General features: G+C 53.6%; 2 protein-coding genes across 3 annotated transcripts; both read right to left on the bottom strand.

Annotated features, from left to right (window-relative positions):
• Positions 1–146: 146 nt before the first annotated feature.
• On the bottom strand, positions 147–14626 carry RPRD2 (regulation of nuclear pre-mRNA domain containing 2). 2 transcript variants are annotated; one of them, XM_054294817.1, is made up of 11 exons: positions 14401–14626; positions 9807–9936; positions 9463–9563; positions 8342–8416; positions 7085–7137; positions 6517–6643; positions 5977–6152; positions 5115–5400; positions 4587–4862; positions 4204–4407; positions 147–3641 (listed from the first exon to the last, which is right to left on the bottom strand). In XM_054294817.1, exons 1-11 carry the CDS (start codon positions 14624–14626, stop codon positions 988–990), a joined length of 4308 nt encoding a protein of 1435 aa, XP_054150792.1. In that variant the 3' UTR covers positions 147–987. The 2 variants fall into 2 exon arrangements, with proteins under 2 accessions (XP_054150792.1, XP_054150793.1); XM_054294818.1 differs by lacking the exon at positions 8342–8416.
• An 815-nt stretch (positions 14627–15441) lies between these two features.
• PRPF3 (pre-mRNA processing factor 3) lies at positions 15442–27030 on the bottom strand. The gene is made up of 16 exons (XM_054294821.1): positions 26952–27030; positions 25058–25213; positions 22935–23065; positions 19867–20013; positions 19695–19778; positions 19369–19589; positions 18397–18703; positions 17735–17901; positions 17241–17323; positions 16986–17129; positions 16722–16821; positions 16507–16620; positions 16295–16413; positions 15971–16054; positions 15825–15886; positions 15442–15661 (listed from the first exon to the last, which is right to left on the bottom strand). Exons 2-16 carry the CDS (start codon positions 25200–25202, stop codon positions 15515–15517), a joined length of 2055 nt encoding a protein of 684 aa, XP_054150796.1. The 5' UTR covers positions 25203–25213; positions 26952–27030; the 3' UTR covers positions 15442–15514.
• Positions 27031–27138: the final 108 nt, after the last annotated feature.

Here is a 27138-nt window from a genome sequence, read left to right on the forward strand (position 1 = left end):
CGGAAGCCGCGTTGGACTCGCCCGCCCGTGCGGCAGCGCCGCAGCCTGGACGGAACCATAGAGGGCGCGGGGGGGGAAGGAGCCGCATGGATCACTCGCACCGGGGGTGAACGCGAAAAAGAACGGACCCGCCAAGGGTTGTTTGGTAGTTTTTATGCAGATCCTGAAGCCCACACCGGTATCAAACAGGTACGATGGAGGCAACTAAAAACCAACAAAAAATAATTAAAATAAAATCAAGTAAAATCCCAACTTCATATAAAAGCCTCGGGGGCGGCTCTGGGTGTAAGGGGGGGACCCCTCTGAGCCCCCGCCGGGCTCCGGCTGCGTGTGGTGAACGATCCCGGAGGGAATTAAAAAGTGATTGCTATATACACACACGTAGAAAGTCAACAGTGATCCCGGGGGGAAAACGAAACAAAACAAAAAATCCAAAGATCCCCAAATGAACCCAAACCCAACCAAAGTCTTCCCAAGCAGGGGGACGGGCTTGGGCCTTCTTGCTGCCAGTCCCGTGGAGCTCCAAGGTGGGTTTGGGTGGGTTCCTCGACCCTTTTTTGCCTTGTTTTGGTGCTTTTGGCAGACAGGAGGAACAGGGAGGTCTCCCCTCCCTGCAGCAGCAATTTGGGGATCGGCTGGAAACCAACACCCCAACACCACTCAGCGCTCCTCTCGAAGCTTTCAGAGTTTTTCCTTTTTTTTTAATTTTTTGTCTTAACTCTTTCAACTACTACCGAAGGTTTTATTTAACAGCAACGTGGCTTCTTCTCGTTAAAACATCAGTTTTGTGTCTTGTTTTCTTGTCTCACCCAATGCCGGGGGTGGGCGGGGAAGGGGGCTGGGGCTAGAACCAACCGAAAAGTACAGAACATTTAATTTAGGAGAAGGTTACAGGAATCGTTGAGGGAAGGAAAAAAAGAAAAAAAAAAAAAAAAAAGAAAAAAAAAGAAAAGAAAAAAAAAAGAAAGGGCAGCCCCGGGAGCTGCGTCAGTACCGGGGAGGGAAGAAGGGGCGCTTGGGGGTGAAGAAGGGAGCGCCCCCTCTGCCGAAGGGCGGCCGCGGCCGCTTCAGGCTCTGGAAGGGGTCTCTGCCGCCGAAGGGCTCCCGCGGGCGGAACTCGGCGCGGGGCGTGCGGAGCAGGACGGAGCCGCGGCCCCCGGACGGCTCCCGGTGCCCAGGGGGGCCCAGCCCGCGCGCGGCCCCCCCGAGCTGCTCCCGGGGCAGGGCTCCGGGCCCCGCGGGCTCTCGGGAGCGGGGCAGGGGGTCCCGGGGCTGCGCCCCCCCCGCGAAGTGCTCCTTCAGCGTCCCTTGCATCGTACCGTGCTCCTTGGGGAAGGCGCCGTGCTCCAGCGGGGGCGGCGCGGGGAACGGGACCCCGCCGTGCTCCCCGGCCGGCGGCGGCTGCGCGGGGAAGGGGACCCCGCTGTGATCGCCGGGCACCGGGGGCGGCGGGGGCGTGGGGAACGGGACCCCCGCGTGCTCCACCGAGGGGGGCGGCGGCACGCCGTGGGGCAGCGGGAGCGGCGCGGGCGTTTCCTTGGAGAAGGGGTTGGCGTGATCCACCGCCGGCATGCGGGGAGGGACCGCGTGGTCCCTCGGGAAGAGGCCGCCGTGGTCCTTGGCGGGGGCGGGCGGGGGCACGGCGGGCGGCCCCACGGGCTCCCGCGGGAAGGGGTTCCCGTGCTCCAGGGGCGGCGGAGCGAGGGGCGGCGGCGGCAGGTGGTGCTCGAAGGCGGAGCTGAAGTTGTTCGTGCGGAAGTTGTTGACGCTCTCCGGGAAGGGCGGCACGTGCTCCTTGTAGGGCCCCGGGAAGCCGCCCATGCCCGGCAGCTCCGAGGAGCCCGCGGGGCCGTTGTCGAAGGCGCTCCCGCCGCTGCTCAGCTCGAACCAGCCCGCCCGGCTCCCCTCGCGCCCGTGGCCCCGGCTGCCCTTGCCCAGCACCCGGATGGACTCCACGGTCTGGATGGGCTCCCCCGACATGCCCCGGCTCGAGGCGTTGTGGTAGCCCAGCGTCTCGATGGGAGCCCCCTTCTCCTCGGTGCTGTCGGGCAGGTCCAGGCAGGAGGAGGAGACGCGGGTCTCGATGCGGTAGTGCTCCTCCGGCGGCTGCGGCTCGCCCTTGGCGGCCCCGGACAAACTCCCCACCTCGCCGGAGCCGCTTTTGGGAATCTGCCCAAAATGCTTCTCCTCGGAGGGTTTGCGGGAGGCGTTTTTCAGCATGTTCTTGAACTCGATGGTGGAGGTGGCGGAGATGGAGGAAGCCAAGGGTTTGTCCCCGCCCGCCGCGGGCGCTCGGCTGGCGGGGCTGGGGAGGGCGTTCTGGGGAGAGAAGAGCGAGGAGCGGTGGGGAAGCGCGTGGGGCGAGTCCGAGTATTGCTTCTGCGGGAGGCCGGGCTTGGGCAGGCTGCTGTGGTTGGAGTCCGGCGTGAAGAACACGTCGTTCTTGCTGGGAGACGGGGACCCGTCCGAGGCCGAGTCCTTCCCCCTGCGGCCGTAGCTCCCAAACATCCCTGGGGACGAGGCCAGCGGGTCACAGCTCTCACTCTGATCCAGGATGGACCTCATGGCCGGGGGGAAGGATGGCTTCACGCCAAACTCCTGCGAGCGCTGCCCGTAGCTGGACAGCACTGGCTGGTACTCTGCAGAATCGGGGAGTTTGCTCGATTTCAGGATAGACTTGACCGGCTTCTTCTCCAGGTTCAGCATGGCCGAGGGCGGCGGCCCGGAGTAGTCGAAGTCACGGTAATCCTCGTCTTCTTGGAAAGATGTATCCGGGTAAAACTTCTCCTGGGAGGAGTCCATCAAGGAGGAGGGCATCTCCCTGCTGTCCACAGGTGGCTTGTACAGGCTGGCCGGGGACTCCCTGCCGAGGCCGAAGGGCCGGTAGCCGTGCACGGAACTGGGAAGTTCTTGGGAATATCCATCATCCCGGCCCTGCAGAGGAGACCTTGTGCTGCTGGGAGTTGAGGAACCGGGGCTCATGATTTTTGACAGCAGGGAGATCGTGTCGACGTTGCTCGACGTCGGCTTGTCCATCATCTCGTCCTGGGTGGGCGTCCCGCTGCGCTCGTCGCGCACCGGCGTCCCGTCCACATTGTCCATGGAAGTGCTGGTGGGACCGCGCTGGAAGTCAGAGCTGTGACTCTCCGTTGCCATGCTGGATCCCAGGCTGCTGAGGATGGGAATATTCAAGTTCAGGCCACTGAAGCCAGGATTTCCCTTCAGGAAATTGTGTATCTTCATCTCCAAACTGGGAGAAGGGGGTTCTGATTCCAGCTTGGCTTTTGAAATTTCGGAGGATTGACTCAGTGAGGTTTCTGTTGGCAAAAGGGAGGAAGGACTGGTAGGGTGGGAACTGGAAAATCCCAGGGAATTAGTTGGTGGCTTAAAACCAGAGCTTGACAGTGCTGGGGTATGTCCGACGGGAGCCTTATTGACTGAAGTGGAGGAAACCTCTGCGGTGGTTGAGTTTGGAGAATAACCAAAACTTTTGGCTATAAAGGACTGTGGATTGGAAGGAACATTCCTCCCCTTCAAGCACGGCACGGTTGTGTTGGCTGGCGATGCCGAGGTGCTCTGTGAGGCAGCTTCTCCTGACTGAACCGTGTTTCCAGCCACGCTCTGCAGCAAGGACGACAGCCCTGCAAAACACAACTGCTGCATCAGGCACTGAGGGCAGGGGAAAATCACCCCAAGGCTCCTATGCTGGCACTTTACACCCCCCAGTCTCCAGCCATGAAGAGGACTGGATTTTGCTGCTCCCAGTGAGGTGCAACATTCTGCCAGAGGCTTGGATTGATGTACAAACATAAATTACACCATCGAGTCAGGTGGGTAGGAACTCGTTCTGGTCTCCAGCCAGGAGTGGGGAAACCTGCCCTGCTGGCCAGGTGACCGTGGCAAAGTGCCAGAGCGGGAGCAGAACCTCTTGGTCTCCTGTCCTGTTCAGGGAATGTTCCAGATACGTGTGATTCAGCCACAGCACAAGCAGCAAGTACAGGGAAGTGACAAATCTCACTGGTCCGTGACACCTGAGCTACCTGAGAAAACCATCCACACGTGCCAGAGACGTAAAACATGTCCAGTGAACGTTCCATTTCCTCCCTGTGTTCTCACTTTAGGACAAGCAGAGCAGCACGTTTCAGCCTGGCCACTGCCCTCACACCCCTGCCAGCCCTCCTCCCCCAGCACCCACCCCAGTACCTTGCAGCGCTGGCGCCGTCTGAGTCTGGGTTTTGGAGAGAGCTGACAGAATGCTTTCCGGAGTTATCTCAACTTTGGAGAGAATATTTGCTAATGGATTCGAAGGAGCAGATGGGGTTCCCAGGACAGGAGTCTTCAGGCCACTGGTGAGAGCTGAGGGGCTGGTCGGGGTCCCTGGCGAAGGTCTCGAGGCGGGACTCACACCTGGGGCGGGAGCACACAGCACTCACCTGAGCTGCTCTGGCAACACAAGTGACTCAGGTTCCCCACAGGCACAACCAGACCTCTGAGAGCAGCAACTCCCTTGTGTTTATTTTGAGATAATTAAAGGTTTACATGATCACCCAGCTCCGTTAGTGCCCACAGCCCGGCTCAGCACTCACCTGTGCTCTTCATCACCGACGTCAAACTGCTCAGGATGGAGCTGATCTTGGCCAGGTCCACGTTGGCCAGGTTGGGTAAGGCAAGTGCTGGTGCCAGAGGGATGGGAGCTGTGCTCACCACCTTTGGAGCTGGGGGTGTTGGAGGGGCTGGGGCTGGCGTGGCCGCTGTCCCCAAGGCTGTGGCAGCCGCAGCAGCCGATGGCACCGCTTTGGGGACACTCTCAGCCTTGGCAGGGGCCGGGGCTGGAGCTGCCTGTTTGTCCTTCCTCTCCTCCACTGTAGCACAGAGGGAGAAACAAAAGCAGAAAGGTCACTCAGTCCCCTCAAAAAGACTCAGGGAACATCAATTCTGATTCCCACAGATATAAAAACATCTCTGATAAGTGCTTTGGGAGATGGAAATGATCACTGTGGAACTAGGAGATTCAAACCCTACAGCCCCAGCCCAGGCTTTGTGCCTTCTCCACATCCCAAATGAAGCTGGAAAAGCCTGGTTTCCTCTTTAATTCCCACAGCACAATCACATACCAATGATTTTAGACGTATCATCCTCCACATCAGAGAGCTCCATGTCTTCCACATCCCGATTATCTGTGGCAGGCTCTGGAGAAACCATCTTGCGTCCTGCAGCTGCGGGAGAGCGGGCGCTGTTCTCCTCCCCCATGCCCTGGAAAGGGGACTCAGAGCCCGTGGGAGATGGAGCATCCATGCTGGGAGAAGGGACAGGAGACTCCTCGGGATCAGGGAGGGTTGCTTTCAGCTGGTCCAGCTTCTTCTTCAGGTTGCTCACTCGGTTAGCAAATGTTTTATATGCCTAAGGAAGGAAGGACACTGGGCTGGGGATCTTTCATGCCTCAGTCACTTCCTTAAGGAAGCAAGACAAAGCCTGAGAAAACCAATTCCAAATCCCTGCAGTGGTAAGAACTCAGCTTCTCACAGGGCAACAACCACAAAAAGTGGGGAGGATAAAACCTTTTTCCACTGACTTAAAACAATTTTCATACCCTCCTGCATATTTTAACAAATGTGTTCAGCCCATTTGGGGCTTTTGGCAGGTTCTGGAGGGTGCTGGTTGTTCTTATAACACTTTACTACTGTCCTTTCTTTGCTTGTCTGGTTCTCACATAAATCCCAAGTTTCCAGAATTGAGGATTTATCACACTAACTGTAATTTTGCCCTGTTTAAGAATCTAGAGGGTATCCAACATTCCAGCAACACAAACTGAATTTCCAATTGCTGCATTTTGAGAGCATATCCTTGTTTTACCCAAAACTTCCATTTTGCTCTCTTTGGAAACCACCCTTAAACCAACCCCACAAATTTTTAAATAGAGAGATGAAGCATTTTCCAGACTCTGAGGTGTGGAGGATCCAGAAAAGTCACACTTACATTTGCCACCACCTTGACTTCCTTGTACTGTGCCTCGTAGAATATTCCAGCGTTCTCCAGCGCCTCGGTGAGCGAGGGGCCGTTCTTCACTTGCTTGTCCAAACCATTGACAAACTCCTCCAGCTTTGAACTTGCCTCTTCAAACTCCTTGGAGAACTTCTTCCCTCCTGTTTTATCTGCAGGGAGATGAACACCATGGAAATGAGGCAAAGCACAGAAGTGTGGCCTCAATGGCAGCACCCGGGATATTGGGACAGTGGAGCTGCACAATCCCAGATCATCCACTGGGATCTGCAAGGGGTGACCAGGACCTGGTTGCTGGCAGAGTTTTGGTTTTTCAGACAGTCATTTGCTTGATCTGAGTTTTACACCTGAGAATTTCCACAGAAATCCCACCTAACCAAGATTTTTGGCTGCTGATTGCTAAATTCTTATCCTCACTCTGAAATTCTGCCATTTTCCACACATAAATTCTGGCATTTCCCATCTTGACAGAACTGAGAAGCTCCCACAACACCTTCAGTGCCCTCAGGGCTTTACCTTTCAAGCACTTGAGTGTCTCAGTGCTGCAGACATCCACCCTCATAGTGGAAAGCTGCTTCTCCTTGAGCTCTATCTGATCCTCTGAGCGTTTGTACAGCAGCAGCTCATCAATGAGGGACTGGGGCTGGAAAAAAGCAAACAGGAAAAGCTTCCTCATCACATTCCAGGGAACACAAGCTCTGCCTCTGCTCCAGACTGCTTCCAAGTGAGAGCTAACCCAGGAACCACGTGGAGCCTGGGATTTTTAACCTCAAATTTCACAATAAGCAAACCTGGGCTCAGGCAGGAGCTGCAAATCCACAAATTTCCTGGTTATTTACTCCCCATTTCACCCTACAGGTGCCTCTGCATTTCACAACATGTCCCTCTCTGTCAGGGAACTGAATTTAGACCAATTTCTTGCCACCAACTCCTCAAACTCCTCTTCACAAGGATGTCCTGAGCTTGCCCAGGCCCTCCCCGTGTCAGCCCCACTGTTCCAGGTGATTCTTGGGCCTGGGGTCACCCCACATGCAAACCCCAATTGGGGGTCAGTGCCATGGGTCACTTCCACTCACAGACTTACTCGGAATTCAGCAACAATCTTGGACTTCAGAGCAGCTTTGGGGTTGGTGGAGGCTGTGGGGAAAAAGAGAAATTGTGAAGAAATGAAGGAACTGCCTCCCCATGGAAAGTCAGTCACAAAAGGCAGCCTAATAAAAGATATCTGAAGATAATTCCATGTGTTACCCATCACATCCTCCCCTCCATGCAGGTGTCCCTCAGTGCTCCAGGCTCCTGGCAGCTCATGGGGACATGGACAGGCACAGCTGGGTTGGGACTGAGCTCAGCAAGTGACACTGCTGCTGTTTAACATGCTCTGAATGTTTCCTGGGCACACCTTTTCCTCAGGAAGACAAGTCCCTGCAAGGTCAATCAATCTAACAGCTTTATCCAAGGAGTTACAGCTCTCTGCAAGGAAGGGAATGTTATTCCCCAAGTGCCAGACCTGGAGCTGCCATGGAGCCCAGGTTTCCTGTGGGCAGAGCTCGCCTAGGTCTGACCATGCCCAGAGCTTTGACAACTCTCACACCTGGTTACAGGGTTGGGGGGATGAATCCTGCTGGCAAGAGACTGAATCCATCAGATTGTGGACAAAACAGGAGAAACAGGAAAGAAGAAACGAGCTGATGAGAAGCAAAGCACTAAACCCTCCATCCACGCTGGACACAGCCCAGTTCTGTCTGGGAAAGCAGCTTCTGGTTTGTTAAACCCAGGAATAAACACTCCCAACTCTTTAATCTTCTGCTGTCACACCTGGTGTCCCATGGCCATACCTGATGTCCCACATGTCACACCTGACACGTCACCACCTCTGTGGGGACCACTCAGGGTGTTGGTGCAACGTGAGATCATTAAAGTCACTCTGTTTACAATAAATTCTCTCCTGCTGGTCTGGGCTCTGCACTGTCACATGTCACATCCTGTCCCTGCACTGCTCCAGGTTCCTCCTCCCAGCCCAGCCTGCTGAGGCAGTTCCTGAGCATGAAGGGAATGTCCATCTCCTCCTCCTCTCTGTCTTCTCTCCATCTCTGACCAGTCTAAGAGCAGTTTCCAAGAGGTTCCACCAGCTCCTTCCTCTCCTGTCCACAACCTCTGCTCTCAGATCTTATTTTTGCCTCATTTCTTTTCTTTCCAAAGTCTTTTTTCTACCAACACCTCCTTGGTGTGCACATCTTGAGCCTGCAGGCTCAGCTGGCTCAGCCCACACTGGGCTCAGCCCTTCTGCTCCTTGAGCAGCCAATTTCTGCATTAGTGCACAGAGTTCACAGTGGTTCCTTACTTTGTGATTTCTTCCACGGCTTATTCGGTTTGTTCAGAGACTCTTTCAGCTGCTTCTGAGTTTTGAAAGTGGTACCTGGAAAAACATTTCATTTTTGGCAGTCTGGCATTATGGGATTCCTGTCAAAATCTTGGTTTTTGGTGCCATACAGTTGCACGGTGAAAGAGTGAACAGAAATTTGTTTTAAAATACCTCGACCAACTTCCTTAGAGGAGCTGCTGGATGCCCAAGAGAACCTCAGTTTACTCAGGAATGCAGCAACCTGGGGGTGGTCTGCCATTTTTAAATCAAGTTTCTGTTTGCCCTTACACTAAGGCAGTTCAAAAAAATCACAGTAAAAAGGGAAAACACACGGAAATCTAAAAATGAAACTCTTTAGGAAGGCTGTAATGGAATCAGCATCAAACAGACAAGTGCTGCTCACTGGGAAAGCAGCCACAATACCTGATTTACCTGGAACCTCACAGACCTCGTTTTCAAGTCCCAGAAATGAGCCATTTCAGAGCAAAAAGCACAAAGGTCACTTCTCAGCATGCAACACCCAGCTCCAGCCTGTCCTCGTGCCACAGCCCGACCCAAGACACCACACTGCTCCTGCTGTGATGGCCACTGACCCTCAGACCACACCTGAGGGCCCCCTGAGCACCTGCAGCTCTTCATGATGGGGTAAAGCCAAACCCTGGACTGATTTCCACTGCTCATTCCTGGTTTTAACCAATTCCACGTGTTCCTCCTCTAAGGATTGAGGATTCTTCACCCTCCAGCTTTGCTCCTGCCTTTCCTACCCCACAACCACCAGGCTATGAGTGAACAGCACAAGGAGGTAGAGCCAGAGCACCCTGCTCAGGATGTGCAGGATCATTTCAGCCTCGTGTTCTGTTTGCTCCCAGCTGGAGCAGCTCCAGCTCATGTGAAAGAATTCCCAGCTGCCTTAAGGAAGGTACAAAAGAGGTAAAGCAGGAGAATCCAGCGCTGCTCACGTCCCACACTGGGTTGTGTTACAGCCTGTGCCAGGTGCAAATGCCCCTCATCCCCCTCAGTGACCCCAAACTATTTCTACAACTCTAGTGAGCTCACGTGGCAGTTGGCAAGGTGAGAAATGCAAAGGGTGAGTAACTTACTCAGTGCTTCTTTCAGGGCCAGAATGGTTTCCTCAGGGTACACGTTTCTGTCCTCCCAGATTTTGAAGATTCTTTCGATGGATTTGGAAACTGATGGGTCCCTGCAAGAGAAGAGTTCTTTACCCCTGATTGCAGGACACTGGTGTGAGGTTTCCCTCACCCCACAGGACAATTTGACCCAAACCAGCCCCCTCTGCAAATTAAAACCCAGCTCATGCCCACACATGGCTGTTCCAACAGATTCCTTGAAGTTCTGCTGATGTTTCTAGAATTTTCAAAAGAAAAATTCCCCCTTTCTGAGACACTCAGCCTCCCAACAGCCTGTTAGTTCGTTCATTACTCACTTCACTAATGAAGCAGCCTCAGGAAGCACCTCTGCAAAGGTGTCCCTAAAAACAATGGCATTTTTCCTCTTGCAGTTCTGTATGACATCATTGGCCAAGTAAAAAAGGTTCAGCCGGTGAGGAAAAGCAGCTGAGGACAAAAGAAAATTGAGATCAGCATCAGGCACAAGCACCACAACAGCCACACCTTGATCCCAAAAGTTCAGCACTGCTCTGGGGAAAGTTTCAGAGTTTCCAAATTCCAGCAGGCAAACCTTGAGGACTAGAGAGGACATCTTTAATTTACAAATGATTTTCAGACTCCTCCAGCTGTGCTTGCTCCTCTGACCCTCCTGATGTTCAAACGGAGTTTACTTCATCAAATCCCTTCCTTCAGGGGTGGGTGGGTAAACTTAGGAAACTCATTCACATGCAAATGATGGTGATGAGCTCCTTCACTTCACCAAAGGACACAGCCAAGGATTAAACCAGAGGAGCAGTGCCAAGAGGTGTGCTGTCACCTCTCACCTGCAACCAGAATCACTTTTTATCTACAGACCCCTCAATTCTCTTATCCTGCTTCATTTTCCAGCTGTCCCTGCCTGGGTAGAGCCGTTTCCCACAGCCTGGATGCACCTTGCAGCTCTCCAGGATTCCTCTGAGGAAGCTCAGCATCCTTCCTGCTCCAGAGCCCTTGGTGAGGAGCTCACCCCTCACTCACAACCTGGAAAAGCTCCCAGCAGAACCATTCCTGTTGCTGGAATGCCCTCCCAGCACGAGGGTGAGTTCCCAAGTGAACAAAGTTCAAAAGGAAGATCCTGCACAGAAGATCCTCCCCTGAGGGGAGCAGAGCTGAGGACACAAAAGGCTGAGCTCAGATGGGTTCTCCTCTCTGAGGTTGATGTCCTTAAGCCTCCCTGAGCCCCTGCCAGCAGCACTGGGCTCTCCTGGCACTGAGCCCTCCAGCATCACTCCAGACTGGGGTGAGGAAGGGCACAGGGACAGGCCCTGCTCCTAAAGCCCTGTTCCTGCTCCTAAAGCCCTGTTCCTGCTCCTAGAGCCCTGTTCCTGCTCCTAAAGCCCTCTTCCTGCTCCTAAAGCCCTGTTCCTGCTCCTAAAGCCCAGTTCCTGCTCCTAAAGCCCTGTTCCTGCTCCTAAAGCCCTGTTCCTGCTCCTAAAGCCCAGTTCCTGCTCCTAAAGCCCTGTTTCTGCTCCTAGAGCCCTGTTCCTGCTCCTAGAGCCCTGTTCCTGCTCCTAAAGCCCTGTTCCTGCTCCTAAAGCCCAGTTCCTGCTCCTAAAGCCCTGTTTCTGCTCCTAGAGCCCTGTTCCTGCTCCTAAAGCCCAGTTCCTGCTCCTAAAGCCCTGTCCCTGCACTGTCCCTGCCCCAGGACACACAGCACAGGCCTGAGAGTCACTGCCAGCAACTGCTCACCCCCAGTTCCACATGGAGCCCCAGTTCTCACATGCCAGGAGGAGATTTTGTCCCTGACCCTGCTCCTCTGGCCACTGTCACCTCACAGAGCCCCAGTTCAGGAGCTTTTATCTCTCACCCTTCTCCTTTGGCCACAGTCACTTCATGGAGCCTCAGCTCCCACATCCCAGGAGGAACTTTTGTCCCTGAGCCTGCTCCTCTGGCCATGGCCACTTCACAGAGCCCCAGTTCAGGAGCTTTTATCCCTGACCCAGCTCCTCTGGCCATGACCACCTCATGGAACCCCAGCTCAGGAGCTTTTGTCCCTTATCCTGCTCCTGTGGCCACTGTCACCTCATGGAACCCCAGCATCCACATCCCAGGAGAATATTTTATCCCTGATCCTGTGGCCACTGTCACCTCATGGAGCCCCAGTTCAGGAGCTTTTATCCCTGATCCTGCTCCTGTGGCCATGACCACCTCATGGAGCCCCAGTTCTCACATGCCAGGAGGAGATTTTATCCCTGACCCTGCTCCTCTGGCCACTGCCACCTCATGGAATCCCTGTTTAGGAACTTTTATCCCTGACCCCTCTCCCGTGGCCACTGCCACCTCACAGAGCCCCAGCTCCCACATCCCAGGAGGAGCTTTTGCTTTTCCAGCACAGACTCAGCAAGCCAAGGATTTATGAGCAGAACCTGTTGCTCACAACCTGTGCCCTGAACATGCTGACAGGACAGGCTGAGATGGGTTTTCTGGAGCACACAGTGCTCGGCTCTGCTCTGCCCTGAGGGCTGGGAATTCAGCTGGAGCAGGGCTGCACTCTGCCTGCTGCTCCAAAACAATCTGCAGCCAGCTCTCCCCAAAATGCCAGCCTCAATAATCTCTCAGATCATCATCCCACTGGAATGGGGCTCCTGTGATTTAGTTAAACCCAGGGCTGGAGAGCCAATTCTCCTGCTGCTTGCTGGATGTTCCCTCCATCCCAGAGATGTTTCACCAGCAGACAGCAATGATTCCACATCTTAATAACATAAAACAGATTTCAAAAAATTATAAACCTTTGATTCAAAGAATTATAAACCTTTGATACAAAGAATTCTAAACATCTGATTCAAAGAATTCTAAACCTTTGATTTAAATGATCCAGGATCTACACAGCAGAAGGAAATCTGGAGCAGGGCTCCAGCCTGACGCTGACCATACAGAGCAAAGTTAGAGGCACAAGTTATGAACCAAAATACACCCACATCATACAGGAGGAATGCTGGGCCCAGAGGAAGGCTGTGGACATGATGCACAGAGAAAACCAAGTGTTTCTGGGTGCAATGGGCTGTGTCCAGTGAGAGAACAGCTCCTCTCAGCTTAAAGCAGTGAGGGAATGTGGGCAAAAAGGAAACTGCAGAGCTGAGCCCACTCCAAAGCAGGCACAATGGCACCAACAAAAATGGCATTTCAGAGCCTCTGGATGTGTTTAATTCACACTTAAACCCTCTGAGCAAACCCTCCTGCAGGGACACTCAGATTCCCACCAGGAATTTCCCAAAGGTGAAGATTCAGGAGGATGTCCTAGCAGGAACATTCCTGTTGGGAAGCTCTGGCTGGGACCAGCACGGCTCAGAAGCAAGATGCCAAAGCAACAGCAACATTGCAAACAGCAGCACTCTGGTTTTCCTGAAAATACACAATTCTGTGCCCCAGAAACCCCCCACCACATTCCCCCTCACCAGCAGGATCTGATGTGTTGATAAAAGCTTTGGAGTTGAACATTTAAATGCTCAGAAATGAACTCAGAACCACCTGTGCTTGCTGTGGCTGGGACAGGGACTTCCCACAGAGAGAACTGTGAGGTCCTTGGGGCAGAGGATGAAGGAAAAAGCAGGGAAAAATCCCTATGGAAGCAGGGAATAACCAAACAATCAGGGGTCAGGGCATGGCAGCATCACAGCTGCTGTCAGGGATTGGGTGAGCAGGGTAAGATGGTGAAGGAGAGACCTGCGTAAAAGGAGGGGTGTGAAGGGAAACCTTGAAAGAATTCCATAAAATACAACAAAAAATTCCAGGCTGGGGCCAAGGGCTCAGGGCAGGAGCTGGGGCAGATGCAGGGCATGGAGGACAGTGGCTTTTGATGAGTTTGGGAAGGGGGAAGGAGGGATGGAAGAGCACTGAGGGCCTCAGAAGAGCCAGGACAACTGTGAGAAAGCCACGTCCGGAGGAGCTGGCACATCCCAAGGAGAGATGGGCTGGATTTTCTTCAGGGGACATGCACTTGGTGCCCCAAGGATGATGCCACAGTGCCAAGGAGTGTCCAAATGAGAAGGATTTCCAGGAGAGGTGGCAGTGACAGCAAGGCTGGAGGACCCAGGGCACCTCCTCCAAAGCTCTCACCTTCCTCTCCTAATTTCACAGAGTACAGACAAAACAGATCAAACTCTGGGGAAAGAGGATCGCCTGCATTCTGCAGTAGTGCCTTGAGAGGGAAACTCAACTCTCCCAAATTTTCCAAGAGGTTCAGCACACAACAGACAAGACACTTTGGGATGGGAATGTTATCTCCACGTTCCTGCCAAGCAAAGCTTCCTTGAACTCCCACAAGAAGAGTCCAACCTTTCCCACGGCAGTGGAGATAACACTGCTGTGCTGAGCCTCTTGCCAACAGCAACCTTCTCCCTCCAGGCCAGGGCCACATCCTGATGGGCACTGCAAAGCCCAGAACTGGCACCCACACTGTCCATGCCCACCCCGGGCTGCTCCAGGCACAGAAACAGCTCCTTGAGCCCCCAGAGTGCTGCTTTAGGAGATCGTGGATTCAGGAGCACAAAGGTGCCACCACCGAGGTGCACACCAGCATGTTGCGCTCCTCCAAGGATGACACGGTGATGCACACACGACAAGAAGGAATGTTTTCAAGTAAAAGGGACAGATTTAGAGGGGTGTCAGGAAGGAATTTTTCCCCGTGGGGCTGGCACAGGTAGCACAGAACAGCCGAGCCTGCCCCGTCCCTGCAAGGGTCCAAGGCCAGGCTTGGAACAACCCGGGCTAGCGAAGGTGTCCCTGCCCATGGCACTGGACGGGCTTTAAGCCTTCCCAACCCAACGCGGAGCCCGACCGTGCACCGCTGCCGGTCCCCGAGTGCCCGGTGCGGGCTGGCCGCCGATGGCGGGGCCCCGTTCCGCCCCGGCCGCCCCCCGGCCCCGCACTCACAGCGGCGCAGCCACTTCATCCAGTGGTACACGATGGTGCTGTGGTGCCGCTTGTTCTCCAGGCACCACGAGGAGAGGCCCTGGATGGACTCCATCGTGTTGGTCACCGCCTGCAGCTTCCTATCGAGCGAGGCCTCGAGCGCGCCGGCCGCGGACGAGGCGGCGGCGGCCGAGGAGGAGGAGGAGGACGAGGAGGCCCGGCCGCCGCCTCCGCCGCCCGCCGCCATCTTCCCGCGCTGCTCGCGGCCGGGCCGCGCGGGGGGCGGCGGGGCGGCGCCTCACGGGGCGCAGGGAGGGGGGGCCCGGGGGGATCGAGCGGGCCCGGGGGGTGCTCGGGCGGTGCTCGGCGGTCCCGGCCTGGGGTGGGGGGAAAGGCTGGGCCCCGGCGGGTGCAAGAGGCGGTGGCGGCCCGGAGGGATCGCGGGGGGGACCCCCGGGTAGCGGCCGGGCGGTGCCGGTAGGCGGTGCCGGTAGCCGAGGCGGTGCCGGTACCGGAGGCGGTCACGGCCCGGCCCCCCCCGCGCGCGCCGCCCGCCCCCCCGCCGCCATTTTGTGACTCCCGCACACCGGCGGCACGCGCACGCGCACGCCCCGCCCCCCTCCCCGCCGCGCCTGCGCGCGCGCGCCCGCCCCGCCCGGCAAGATGGCGGCGCCCCCCCCCCCCCCACAGAGCCGTTTGCCCCCCCCCTTTCCTGGCCGTGAGGGGGCGGAGAGCGCGCGAGCATAAAAACGGCGTTTGTGCCGTAAATCCCCGAATCACTGAGCTGGGAAAACACTTCTGAGCCCAACCCGTGACCGATTGGCACAGAGAAACTGTGTGAACCACATCCAGTCGTTATTTGCACGCAACCAGGGATGGGGAGTCGAAGAAATTCCCTCATGTCCAACCTGAACATGGCCGGACCTCCCCCAGCACAGCTTGGGGAAGAGGGGAAGCGGCTCCTGCCTCCCTCACAAAGTCAAACGCAGCACCATCCTCATCCTTTTCCCCCCCTTCACCCAAAACCATACAACGGCGATTTGTTTTAAAAAATATGTCTTTAATAGGGGTGCTGAGGAGAGCGATGGGAGCTGTGTGGCTCAGGGGCTGTGGGGCAGGAGCAGCCATGGCAGGCTCAGTCCGTGGACTCGAGCACGGACTCGCTGAGCGCCAGGTCCCAGTAGTGCTCGGCGCTGTGCTTCTTGAAGTGCTCCCGCGCCATGTTCTCCGTGGGGCACTGCTTGAACTTCATCTCGCCAAAGCTGCGATCCTTCGCCGTGCCCTGGAGGGAGATAAGGGGTGAGGTGTCACCCTAATTCCCACCCAACTCCAGGGGATGTGGGGAACACAGCAATATGTGGTTTTATTTAGGTTACAGCTCAAGGAATGAGACAGAAAGTTGGATCCCACCTCACTTTTGTTTGTTTTCTTAAACCACAACTCACCTCCCAAACCAGAGAGCATTTGTTTGTTTTCTTAACGGACTCCTCGTCAGACTCGTCATCATCTGCAAAAACCACACAATAAAGCTCATTTAGCCCCTGAGGTGGAGCAGGACTCCCCCCTCTCCCAGCAGCACAGCATCTCTCACCCTCTCCCTTTGTGTTTGAAGTCTGCTCGTCCCACTTTATTCGATGCAGCATAAGACGTTTGAATTTCTTCTGTGCTTTGGGGCCTGTGGAAGAAACAAGATTCAACATTTTCAGAAAATCTCTTAACCTGCAGCTAGCAAAGGTTCCCTTCCTCATGGGTTTTCTGACTAGATTTCTGCACTCTGCACCATTAACAATGTAATTAAGGGAGTTTTTAATTGCCTCCTCACTTCCTTGTCCTTCCCTAACCCCGTCACCAATTTCCACAGCAATTCCTGCTGGAGGCAAGCTCCACAATGCTCTGTGGTGACCCAAGTTCTCACCTCCTTCTACCACCACCACATTGACATCTTTGTGCAGAACCACCACTCCTGTGAGGTACAGCTGCCCAGCATTTGCCTCGATTTTGAATTTTTTCGCTGGATTGCTCAAGTTTCGAACCCTAAGGAAAAGATGAAAAAAATAAAATATTTGTCAAAAAACAGAACTGAGAGGTCCCTCTGCCCACCTGTGAGCTGTCTCTGAGCTCACTCACCTGTACACAGCTATGTGAACCCCCTGGGAAACATCTTCCTTGAGCTTTTTCACTTTCTTGGCTTTCCGCTGCTCTGCCGTGAGCTTCCTCGCTGCGTTTGCCTCCTCGTGAGCCCTGGAAACAAACAGCACTGAAAAGACTGATCCTAAACAAAACACCAGCACTAAATCTACCCAAAAGTGTCCCAAAATGGCACAATACAAGGTGCCACCTACTTCTGTCTCTTGGCCATCTGTGCTCGGACGTGAGCTTCCACCTTTGTTGGGTCCTGCACAGCTTCTGTGCCCAGCACCCGCATCAGGTTGGAAATCCTCACTGCAAGGGAATGGAAGAGGTGCTGGGAGGGCTCCTCTTGGAGAGAGGCTCCCACTGGAGAGCTTTTCCCCACCAGAACACTTGCACAAACACAAACCCAGTGTCTGTGTGGATTTCAGATCCCTGCAATCCCAAAGCCTGCCCAGGGCCGGGCTGTCACTCACCTTTGGGCTCTGGTGGTGGCATCAGGCCCAGCCTGACCTTCTCCTGCAGCTCCTTCTGGGCTTCTCGCCGTGTCTGGCGCCGTAATTTCTTCTGCTCTTTCTTTGTTAAATACACACCCAAGGTCACCGGCGTGTCACTGTCCACTGGAGGGAAATGAGAGCATCAGGAATGTGCCCTGGAGGATCCAGGGGGACACTGGCAGTGCCACACAGAGGGGATGGGGCTGCTGGATGTCCCCAAAGCCAGGGCCATACCTGGAGGGTTGAGCTGGGCTGGGTGCTCCACCAGGTTGGTGATCCCAAAGTATTCGTCTTTCCTTGAGGTCGTGCCACCTTTTCTAGAAAGGAGAGAGTTGGGCATCATGGAAGAATTGCCAGCATGAATTCCTGCACAAATCCCAACCCAGAGCTCGATGGGCTGAAGGAGACCCATGGTGGTGTTAATGTAAAGGTGTCTCCCCCATTTTGGGGTTCAGAAGGAGGGCCCCGCATCCATTGTGAACAAAACTTGTGCAGAACATAAATAAAACCAAACTTCCTCAACTTTGGGCTAAAATATCCCTGCAACTCCACAGCAGCTGCCTACTACAGCCCCCAGAGAAACTTTGGGAGCAAACCCATCTCTCCAAGATGAGAGGTGGAATTTGATGCTCAAATTCCTGGCCTGATTTTCAACATGTTTCCCACACCCACCATGCAGCTCCTGAATTCCTGCTGTGGCAGAACCATTAACACCTGGAAATACTCACAGATCCAGGCCATTGGGGATGATGTAGGAGTCCCACCACTCAATCTCTGGGATCTCCCCCTCCTTCAGCTCCTTCTTTGGGGTGATCAGAGCTAATTTGGTGGAAGTGTGAATCCCAGTTTTCCTGGCAGCCTGGGAGATCTCTGCCTGCAGCTTTTCTAGCTGAGCCTGAGGAGGAAAATGGAACAGAAAGGTCATTCCAAACCAGCAGAAGCTCTGTGAAATCACCTGCTGATTTATCTGGGTTCTCAAACAATCTGAAGCAGACTGCAAGAGCTCCCAAGAGTGCCAAAACTCTGCTCTTATGCCTGAGCCTTTCAGGACTATGGAACATTCCCAAAGGAACATCTCCCTCTAGGGACTGTATCCCTGGACTTTTTCTCTCCCCTTCTCCCCAAGAACTTGGAGCATTTTAACAAAATTCCTTTAAATCTCCACTTTTGATTGATCACTCAGCCAGAAAGAGATTTGCTCTCTTGGGAACTTTCAATGTTTTGTCAAAAAATGGAGATTTTGCCCTTCAACAGGTGCTCACTTGGGCACACACCATCCCAACAAAAAAAGGGTTTTTAAGAAAAAGTTTCAGGTAATTTGACTGGAAAACTTCACAATCAAAGCCAGCCCAGGAGAGGAGAATCCCCTCCTACCCAAGACCTCTGATACCTTTGTTCTCAATCTTTGGGCAATTTTCTCAAATTTGCCTTTTTCATGGAACTTAAAGGTGCGTTTCTGCCGCTGGGCCGGGGTTATGGAGACCCGGGGGTCAAAGTATGTGTTTGATTCCATATCCTCTGAGGGCTTTTCCTTCAGCTGCTGCTTGAACTGCTCTCTCTTCACTGCTCTGATGTTGGCCTTCAGGGTGGGCATGCGGTGGGTGAGCTCGATCTCCTTCCCGCTGGCATCCACTGTCCGGCCCTGCTCATCCAGGATCAGAGGTGTTGGCTTGGTCTGATCCTTCAGCTCCACTTTCCTGAGGGGCAGGATAAGATATGTTCTATTCAAATGTGAAAACAGCACTAAAGCAAAGGAAATTTGAGCTTATTTCCATGGTTTCTGTATTTTTACAGCTCATCTGTACAGCCAGAAGAGACTCCAACCTTGGAGAAAAGACTCCAATCTCTGCCAAGGAGGAGGAACCTCCATTTCACTTCTTTTATATAAATTTTATATAAAATTTGTTCCTTCAGCAGCAGTTAAAGCCATTGCTGGGGAACCAGCAGCACTGGAGAAGTGTCATTGTCAGATTTTCTGAAAAATCCCTTCGCCAGGATTTCTTCTCCTGGAAAGCTGAGAAGCTTCAGAGAAAAACGAAAACAATAATTATCTGATACTTCTCCTGTGTTTTGCTGCTTTGGAATGTGGTCTGGAGATTGGTTTCATGTGAATTTTTACTTAACGACCAATGAAGAGAGAGTGACAAGTTTTCATTATCATTCTTTGTAGCCGTTGATCTGTATCCTTTCTCTATTTTTTAGTGTAGCTTTAGTATAGCATTATTTTACATAATATAATATTAATAATAATATAAAATAATAAATTAGCCTTTTAAGAACATCAGATTCACTGATCTCTCCCCTTGTTGGGGTTGCCTGTAAATTCCCCAGAGAAGCCTTTGGGCTTCACCCCGGTACTCACGGTGGCGCGATGCCCATGGCATGCAGGTTGGCCAGTCCCACCATGTTGGCATTGCCAATGAGCCCTGGTTTCAGTGCCAGCTGAGCCTGGATCCTGGCCTGCAGCTCTGCAGCTTTCCTGGCTTTCTCAATGGCATCGTTCATGAACGTGGCTGCCTGAGAGGGCTGGATGGTGTTGCCGATGGGGAGCCGCTCCGATTGGGAGGAGGAAGAAATTTTGGGCTGTTGAAAGAGAAGGAAGTTTTAATCCATGCCTGTTCCAGCAGACTTAGGCAAACATATCAGAGCTGAAACAGGGGCCAGGGATGTGTGGGATTTGCCTGTTACCTGTGGGGTTGGAGGACTGATGAAACTCAGTTGCTTTTTCCTCTCCTCAATCTGTCGCGTGGCTGCCTCCATCATCTGTTTGATCTGTGGGACAAAACAGACAGTGAGTTTTCCTTTGCTCTGTTTGGGATACAAGTTAGGATAAGCGCTACACAGCCCAGCTAAGACTGACCTGGAGCTTGGTCAGCATCCCTGGGCTCTCTGATGGAGGGCCTGGAATGACTTCAGGCTCATCCTCAACCTCCTCGAACCGTGGGATGCGCCGTTTCTTGACACCAGAGGATTCCTTGGACACCTCAGAGTCATCACCAAACACATCCTAATGGGAGGAAACAGCAGAAAACTGGGTTAGAACAAAATGTTCTCCTCCCAGAGCAGGATTTGAGATGAGAAACCACCAGCATGTCTCAGCTCCAGCTCCATAACGCAGAATTCCAGGGTGGCACGTGCAGGCTGAGCCCAAGCCCAGCCTGGGCCCTGCTCCCCCACCAGAGAAACACCAATGAAGTCCATGCAAGAGGAGGAGACATCACAGGGATGAGCCTGCCTAACAGCACCACTGCTCCCCTGGCTGCTCAGAGGGGGGACTGGCACTGAGGAGATGTGGAAAGACAGAAATGGCCTGGCCAGAGCTGATCTGACTGGGATAAAAACATCTCCACATCTTCCACCAACTTGAGAGGGTTTGGTGAAAGAATCTGTGCTGTGCTATCAAGCAAAAGGAGGATGTGGCTCTGTTTTCCCAGGGAGTGTTGGGACACCTGCAGCATTCCCTCACACTCCAGAGAAGCACATGGAGCAATGGCCCCTCTGATGGGCTTTCAACAGCCTCAGATCACCAAACAAAAGGCACAGCACATTTTCCACAGAGCTCTGCTCAGGATCTGTGGATTCCATCATCAGTGCCTGGTTTGTGTGTGGAAACCTGGATGTAGTGTGTGTGTCAAGGTGTTATTTGAAAAGAAAATATACACACCGGTTGGGAGCGTTAGTTGCAATCCCTTCTTCACTACAACGGTTCATATCCTACAAGGACACTTCCTCAGCCACACAGGTACTTCTTGGAAAACCTACAAGTTCAAGAGAAAGGACTTGCCCATAGTATAAAGTGTGGAAACTTTACGTTCAGTTCCTGACCTTCCCAAGCCATGACCTACCCCAGAGTGAACCGAGGAGCGGCAGCTGGGCCGGGGAACCAGCACTGCCCAACACCACGGGGACAACAGGAGCCAGGAGAAATCCCTGTGCTGGGCAGGCTCAGTCAGTCTGGGAGTTCTGACCACCTCAGAAACCATTTGTGTTCCTGCAGGGTCCAGACAGACCCAGAGCGCAATGGATGAGTGCCAAGAGATGGGAATGCAGAGAGAAGAGCGAGGATTTGGCAGGAGGAACATCTCCCTCCGTGCCAGGAGCCAAGAGAAGAAGGAGCAGTTTCTGCTCTTGCTGCCCAGCCCAGCTTCTGGCACAGCCAGGAACTCCAGCAGTGCTCAGGCCAGACAGCCCTGTGGCTTCACTGGGGAAGGGTCCCCTGCTGCAGCCCCAGCCCTGCTCCTGCTGCCATCACCAGATGGAACTTTGCCAGTGCCAGATCCCTCTGCCATCACAGATCCCTCTGGCAGTCAGAGATCCCTGCAGCCATCACCAAATCCCTGCAGCCATCACAGATCCCTGCAGCCATCACAGATCCCTGCAGCCATCACAGATCCCTGCAGCCATCACCAGATCCCTCTGCCATCACAGATCCCTGCTGCTATCACAGATCCCTGCTGCTATCACAGATCCCTCTGCCATCACAGATCCCTCTGCCATCACAGATCCCTCTGCCATCACAGATCCCTGCTGCTATCACAGATCCCTCTGCCATCACAGATCCCTCTGCCATCACAGATCCCTGCTGCTATCACAGATCCCTCTGCCATCACAGATCCCTCTGCCATCACAGATCCCTGCTGCTATCACAGATCCCTGCTGCTATCACAGATCCCTCTGCCATCACAGATCCCTCTGCCATCACAGATCCCTGCTGCTATCACAGATCCCTCTGCCATCACAGATCCCTCTGCCATCACAGATCCCTGCTGCCATCACAGATCCCTCTGCCATCACAGATCCCTGCTGCTATCACAGATCCCTGCTGCTATCACAGATCCCTCTGCCATCACAGATCCCTGCTGCTATCACAGATCCCTGCTGCTATCACAGATCCCTCTGCCATCACAGATCCCTGCTGCCATCACAGATCCCTCTGCCATCACCAGATCCCTCTGCCATCACCAGATCCCTCTGCCATCACCTGCTCTCCCCAGCAGGCTGTCACCACACTGCTGCCATCACCAAGTGGTGGCACTGCCACTGTCCCCACCTCTACCATGCCCAGAGGAGCACTTGGACCTCCAGCCCTGCTCAACCCTCACACTCCCACAGCCCCAGGGACCAGCTCAGCACCCACTGCCATGGAAGGAGGAAAAGAACTCCTGGAGGGAAATGGGGAGTCCCAGCACTCCCAAAGAGATGCAGATCCTGACAGGGCTGCTCTGGCTCACTGAGGTTCAGTGCTGACTGCAATGTTGGGGAAACCCAGAGTGCCCTGAAATAGGAACCTCAGGAAGAGTGAAAGGAACATCACTGTGAGCAGGAGCAGCACAGAGAGGGACTGTCAGACTTGGCAGAGTGATGGCAAAATGGAATTCTGCAGGATGGTGAGAGAAGTCCTCAAGAAAAGAAAGGAAGTGAAAACAGCTTTGGATGCACCTTCCACCATCCCAGCCAAGGGAGAAACAGCAGAGCAATGGAATCCCAGCTGGAATCAATCCTGTGCTAAGACAGGAATTGCCAAAAACCACCTGTTGGTGATTCTGGGTGGAGAAAGGGAATGAAACCCCCCCAGATCATCCACCAGAGAGCCCCAGTGCTGTGTCAGGGCACAGGGAGCAATGGGACATCACTGGGAGCAGCTCCAAATGAAAATACAAGCACAAGGAGCACTGAGAAGGGAGATGGATGCCCATGGATTCACTCCAGCAGCCTCACAGAAAGCCAAAGCCAGGCTTCCACCTTGGCTTTGGGAAAGAGAACCACAAGGTAAAGGCTCCCACACTTCACCATGGAGAGGAGTCATTTCTCTTGAACATTCCAAGCTGTACCTCTCTGGAAGAGGAGAGTGTGCCAGAGCACCAGTGCTGCCTGCAGGCCCCCCAGCCACAGGAACAAACCAATCAATAATCAATAATCAATAATCACCTTTAGCTCCCGTTTGCGGTTCCGGTCGCTGTTGGATTTGGAGTGCCGGGAGCTCCGTCCTTCCTCCACTGCCTCGAAGAGTTTGTCTACAAATCTCAGGGTGGAATCATCCAGGAAGGGTTTCAGGTGGTCTGCAAAGGAGGAAAATCCCATCAGTGCTGAATTCTGAGCTCGAGGTGGGCAAGAGGATGGAGAACCCAGAGATTCCTTGGAAAATGGAAACCACTTAAATTTAAATGTGATTCCAGTCTACAAACTTCAGGTGTGATTCAATTTAAGTGTGATTCAAGTCTAAAAACACAGGGAGACCTGGAAGCCTCTGGGATCTGTGGATTGTGTTGTCAGGAGCTTTAAACTAAGGGATTAAGGCAGAAGCAAAGCAGGGCTGTAATGGGCAAAAAAAGCACCCTAGTTAAATTATCATTTTCAGTTCCTTGGAAAAATAAGTAATTTTTACTTGTATTTTGTAAAACATCCCAAGGCCTCCAGGTGACTCTGATAGGGATGTAATGGGCAAAAAAAGCACCCTAATTAAATTACCATTTCCAGTTCCTTGAATAAAGAATTAATTTTTACTTGTTTTATTTTTAACACATCCCAAAACCTCCAGCTGAGTCTGACCTGATGGATTTCCTACTCACCTCACAGAGGGTGACAGAATTGCTCTGTGCCCCTTCCCCTCCACCCTGGCAAGGTTTTGGGGTGTTTTCCATTACCATTGCCTCGAATAAGGAATTAATTTTTACTAATTGGATTTTTTAATGGATCCCAAGGCCTCCAGCTGAGTCTGACCTGACAGATTTTCCCCTCCTCACCTGAGAGAACTGCCCTGTACCCCTGCCCTTCTACCCTGGCAGGGTCTGGGGCTATTTCCCATTACCATTTCCAGTTCCTTGAATAAAAATTAACTTTTACTCATTGGATTTTTTAACACATCCCAAAAACTCCAGCTGAGTCCACCCTGACAGATTTTCCCCATCTCACCTGACAGAACCACCCTGTGCCCCTTCCCCTCCACCCTGACAAGGTTTTGGGGCTGTTTTCCATTACCATTTCCAGTTTATTGAGTGACAAATTAATTTTTACTTTTATTTTTAACACATCCCAAGGCCTCCAGCTGAGTCTGCCCTGACAGATTTTCCCCATCTCACCTGAGAGAACCACCCTGTGCCTCTGCCCCTCCACCCTGGCAAGGTTTTGGGGTGTTTTCCATTACCATTGCCTCGAATAAGGAATTAATTTTTACTAATTGGATTTTTTAATGGATCCCAAGGCCTCCAGCTGAGTCTGACCTGATGGATTTCCTACTCACCTCACAGAGGGTGACAGCATTGACCTGTGCCCCTTCCCCTCCACCCTGGTGAGGTTTGGGGCTGTTTCCCATTACCATTTCCAATTCCTTGAATAAGGAATTAATTTTTACTTTTATTTTTAACATATCCCAAGGCTTCCAGCTGAGTCCGCCCTGACAGATTTTCCCCATCTTACCTGACAGAACCACCCTGTGCCTCTGCCCCTTCACCCTGCTGAGGTTTGGGGCTGTTTTCCATCACCATTTCCAATTCCTTAAATGAGGAATTAATTTTTACTCATTGGATTTTTTAACACATCCTAAGACCTCCAGCTCTGAGTCCGACCTGATGGATTTTCCCCTCCTCACCCGAGAGAACCACCCTGTGCCCCTTCCCCTCCATCCTAGCAAAGTTTAGGGCTATTTTCCATTAAGAGAACTGCCCTGTACCCCTGCCCCTCCACCCTGGCAAGTTTTGGGGGTGCTCATTTCCAGTTCCTTGAATAAAGAATTAATTTTTACTTGTTGTATTTGGTAACTCATCCCATGGCCTCCAGCTGAATGTGACGGATTTTCCCCTCCTCACTTCGTGGAGTGTGACAGAACTGCCCCTCCACCCTGGCGAGGTTTTGGGGCTATTTCCCATTACCATTTCCAGTTCCTTTAATAAAAATTAACTTTTACTCATTGGATTTTTTAACACATCCCAAGGCTCCATCTGAGTCTGCCCTGACAGACTTTCCCCATCTCACCTGACAGAATCACCCTGTGCCCCTTCCCCTTCACCCTGGCGAGGTTTTGGGCTGTTTTCCAAGCCCAGCTCTGGACATACCAGCTGCTTTTTTCTTGTCCATGCCCTTGCCCACGCAGTTGAGGGCTGCAGTGACCACGGTGGGCTCCGAGAAGCCGAGCACTCGTTTCACCGTCTTCTCGATCCATGGCTTCAGCTCGTCCAGCTCCCGCTTGGACAGAGACATCTCTGCTCAGGCTGCAAGGAGAAACAGCAAACAGGGCCCTGGGCTTCATCACCTTCTCCAAATCACCTCTGGGAGATGAGGTTTTGGAGAAATGTGGCACGCATGAGGTAGCTCTGCTGCTGTAGGTGGGGTAAAATCAGTAGGTGGTGTTGGAAAACAGAAAAGTTTTAATAAAAGGCAAAATAGCAAAGCTCTTTAGAGAGAAAACTTGAGCTAGGGGCTCTTGAAGAGGCTCTTGTTTATAGTAAAACATCCCACAAAGGTAATTTGTTCTTTTCTTTCTCTAATTAATTGCTTAGGTGAGACCTTTTGGCTTCTGTCCAATTTCCTATCCTTAAGCTTGAAGTGAAATCCCTAAAATCTTACTCTGTCCAATTTCCTATCCTTAAATTTGATGTAAAGTCCCTAAAATCTTATGAAGTGTCCTTTTACCTAACTAAAGAAAGAAACTTTTGGGCTTTTTTTAGGAGATAAATGGTAATTCAGTCACTTTGTTAAAAAGGTGCAGATTCCTGCAATCACCTCCTCCCTCAGGGATCAGCTCCATGGGTGGGAAAAGCTTTTTTGGGTTAAAATGAGATAAACCCCATGAGGAGGAAGGTCTGAGCCCCCCAAATCCCTCCATGGGGTTGAGAAAGGGAGAAGCACTGTAAGGGGAACATGTGGGACCCCACAAAACAACCCGAGGCCCTTCCCCAAGGGGCAGCCCCAAATCTGGGCTGGTTTCTGGCACTCACATCCCCTCATTTATAGCCAGGGTTGAGGCTGCAACTGCTTTTAACTGGGCCCTAATAGGATTTGGGGAAATCTCCTTAGGGCTGAGCTGGAGCTGGGCACTGAGGTGGGGCTGGATGGGCACCTGGGAGAGCTGGGAATGGGTCTGGGGTCAGGGATCCTTACTGGGAATGGGGTCTGGGGTCAGGGATCCTTCCTGAGATTGGGAATGGGATCAGTTATTCCTCCTGGAGCTAGGAATGGGGTCAGTTATCCATCCTGGAGCTGGTAATGGGGTCCTGGGGTCAGTTTTCCATCCTGGGAATGGAAATGGGGTCAGTTATCCCTCCTGAGATTGGGGTCCCGAGGTTCAGCTCTAATACAGCCCCCCATTCCAGGTCCATGAGCAGTTCCAGGAGGTGACTGCTGCTCCCTCCAGAGCCTGGAAACCGCGCAGGTTCTGCTTTTCCTCACAGTTTCCTCACAGCCGGGTTCAAACAGAGCCCAAAGCCGGATCCCGGTGTTTCCCCCACGCGTTCTGAGCCTGCAGAGACTGAGGGCGAGCAGGACTCACAAATCACAGCCCCGAGACACCAACAGCTCTGAGCGCGTCCGTAATAAACCACAAAATTCGTGTAATTAGAGCCGGGTCAGCCTCCACCGGGGGAGCAGCGGCTTCACTTCCCGGCTGTTCCCGTGTCACACCGGGACAGCGGAGCCGCCGCGGGGAGGGGACACAACCCCGGTACCGGCACCGGGATCAATGAACGCGGCCGAGCCCCGCCGGGGTTCCGCCTCACACGGACAGACAGACGGAGCTCAGGAGACACGGAGCTCCCACCGAGCCCGCTCCCGCAGGGCCCGACATCCCCCGGTGCCGCGGAGCTCCGCCCGGGGCCCGGCCCGGCCCCCTCAGCGCGGCGCGCCGGGCCCGGGGCCACCTCCGCCACCGCCTCCCGCCCTCCCTCCTTCCCGCCAGCCCGCCCGCTCCCCCCGTTCCCTGCACGCCCTCCGAGGCCCCGCAGTTTCCCTCACCGGCGCCGTTTTCCCTCACGCCGCTCCCGGTCCCGGCCCGGCGGCCCCTGACGGTGACGGCGCGTCGGGGCGGAAGCGGAAACGCGCGCGCGGCGCGTGCGCGGCCGGGGGCGCGCGGGGGCCGCCGGGAAGGCGGGACCTCAGAGAGGCGCGAGCTCAGCCCCGCCCATCGCCCCGCCCATCGACC

The sequence above is a fragment of the Melozone crissalis genome, unplaced genomic scaffold (genome assembly GCF_028551555.1).
Source record: "Melozone crissalis strain CALT ecotype California unplaced genomic scaffold, PUWL_Pcris_2 ptg000323l_1, whole genome shotgun sequence".
NCBI lineage: Eukaryota > Metazoa > Chordata > Aves > Passeriformes > Passerellidae > Melozone > Melozone crissalis.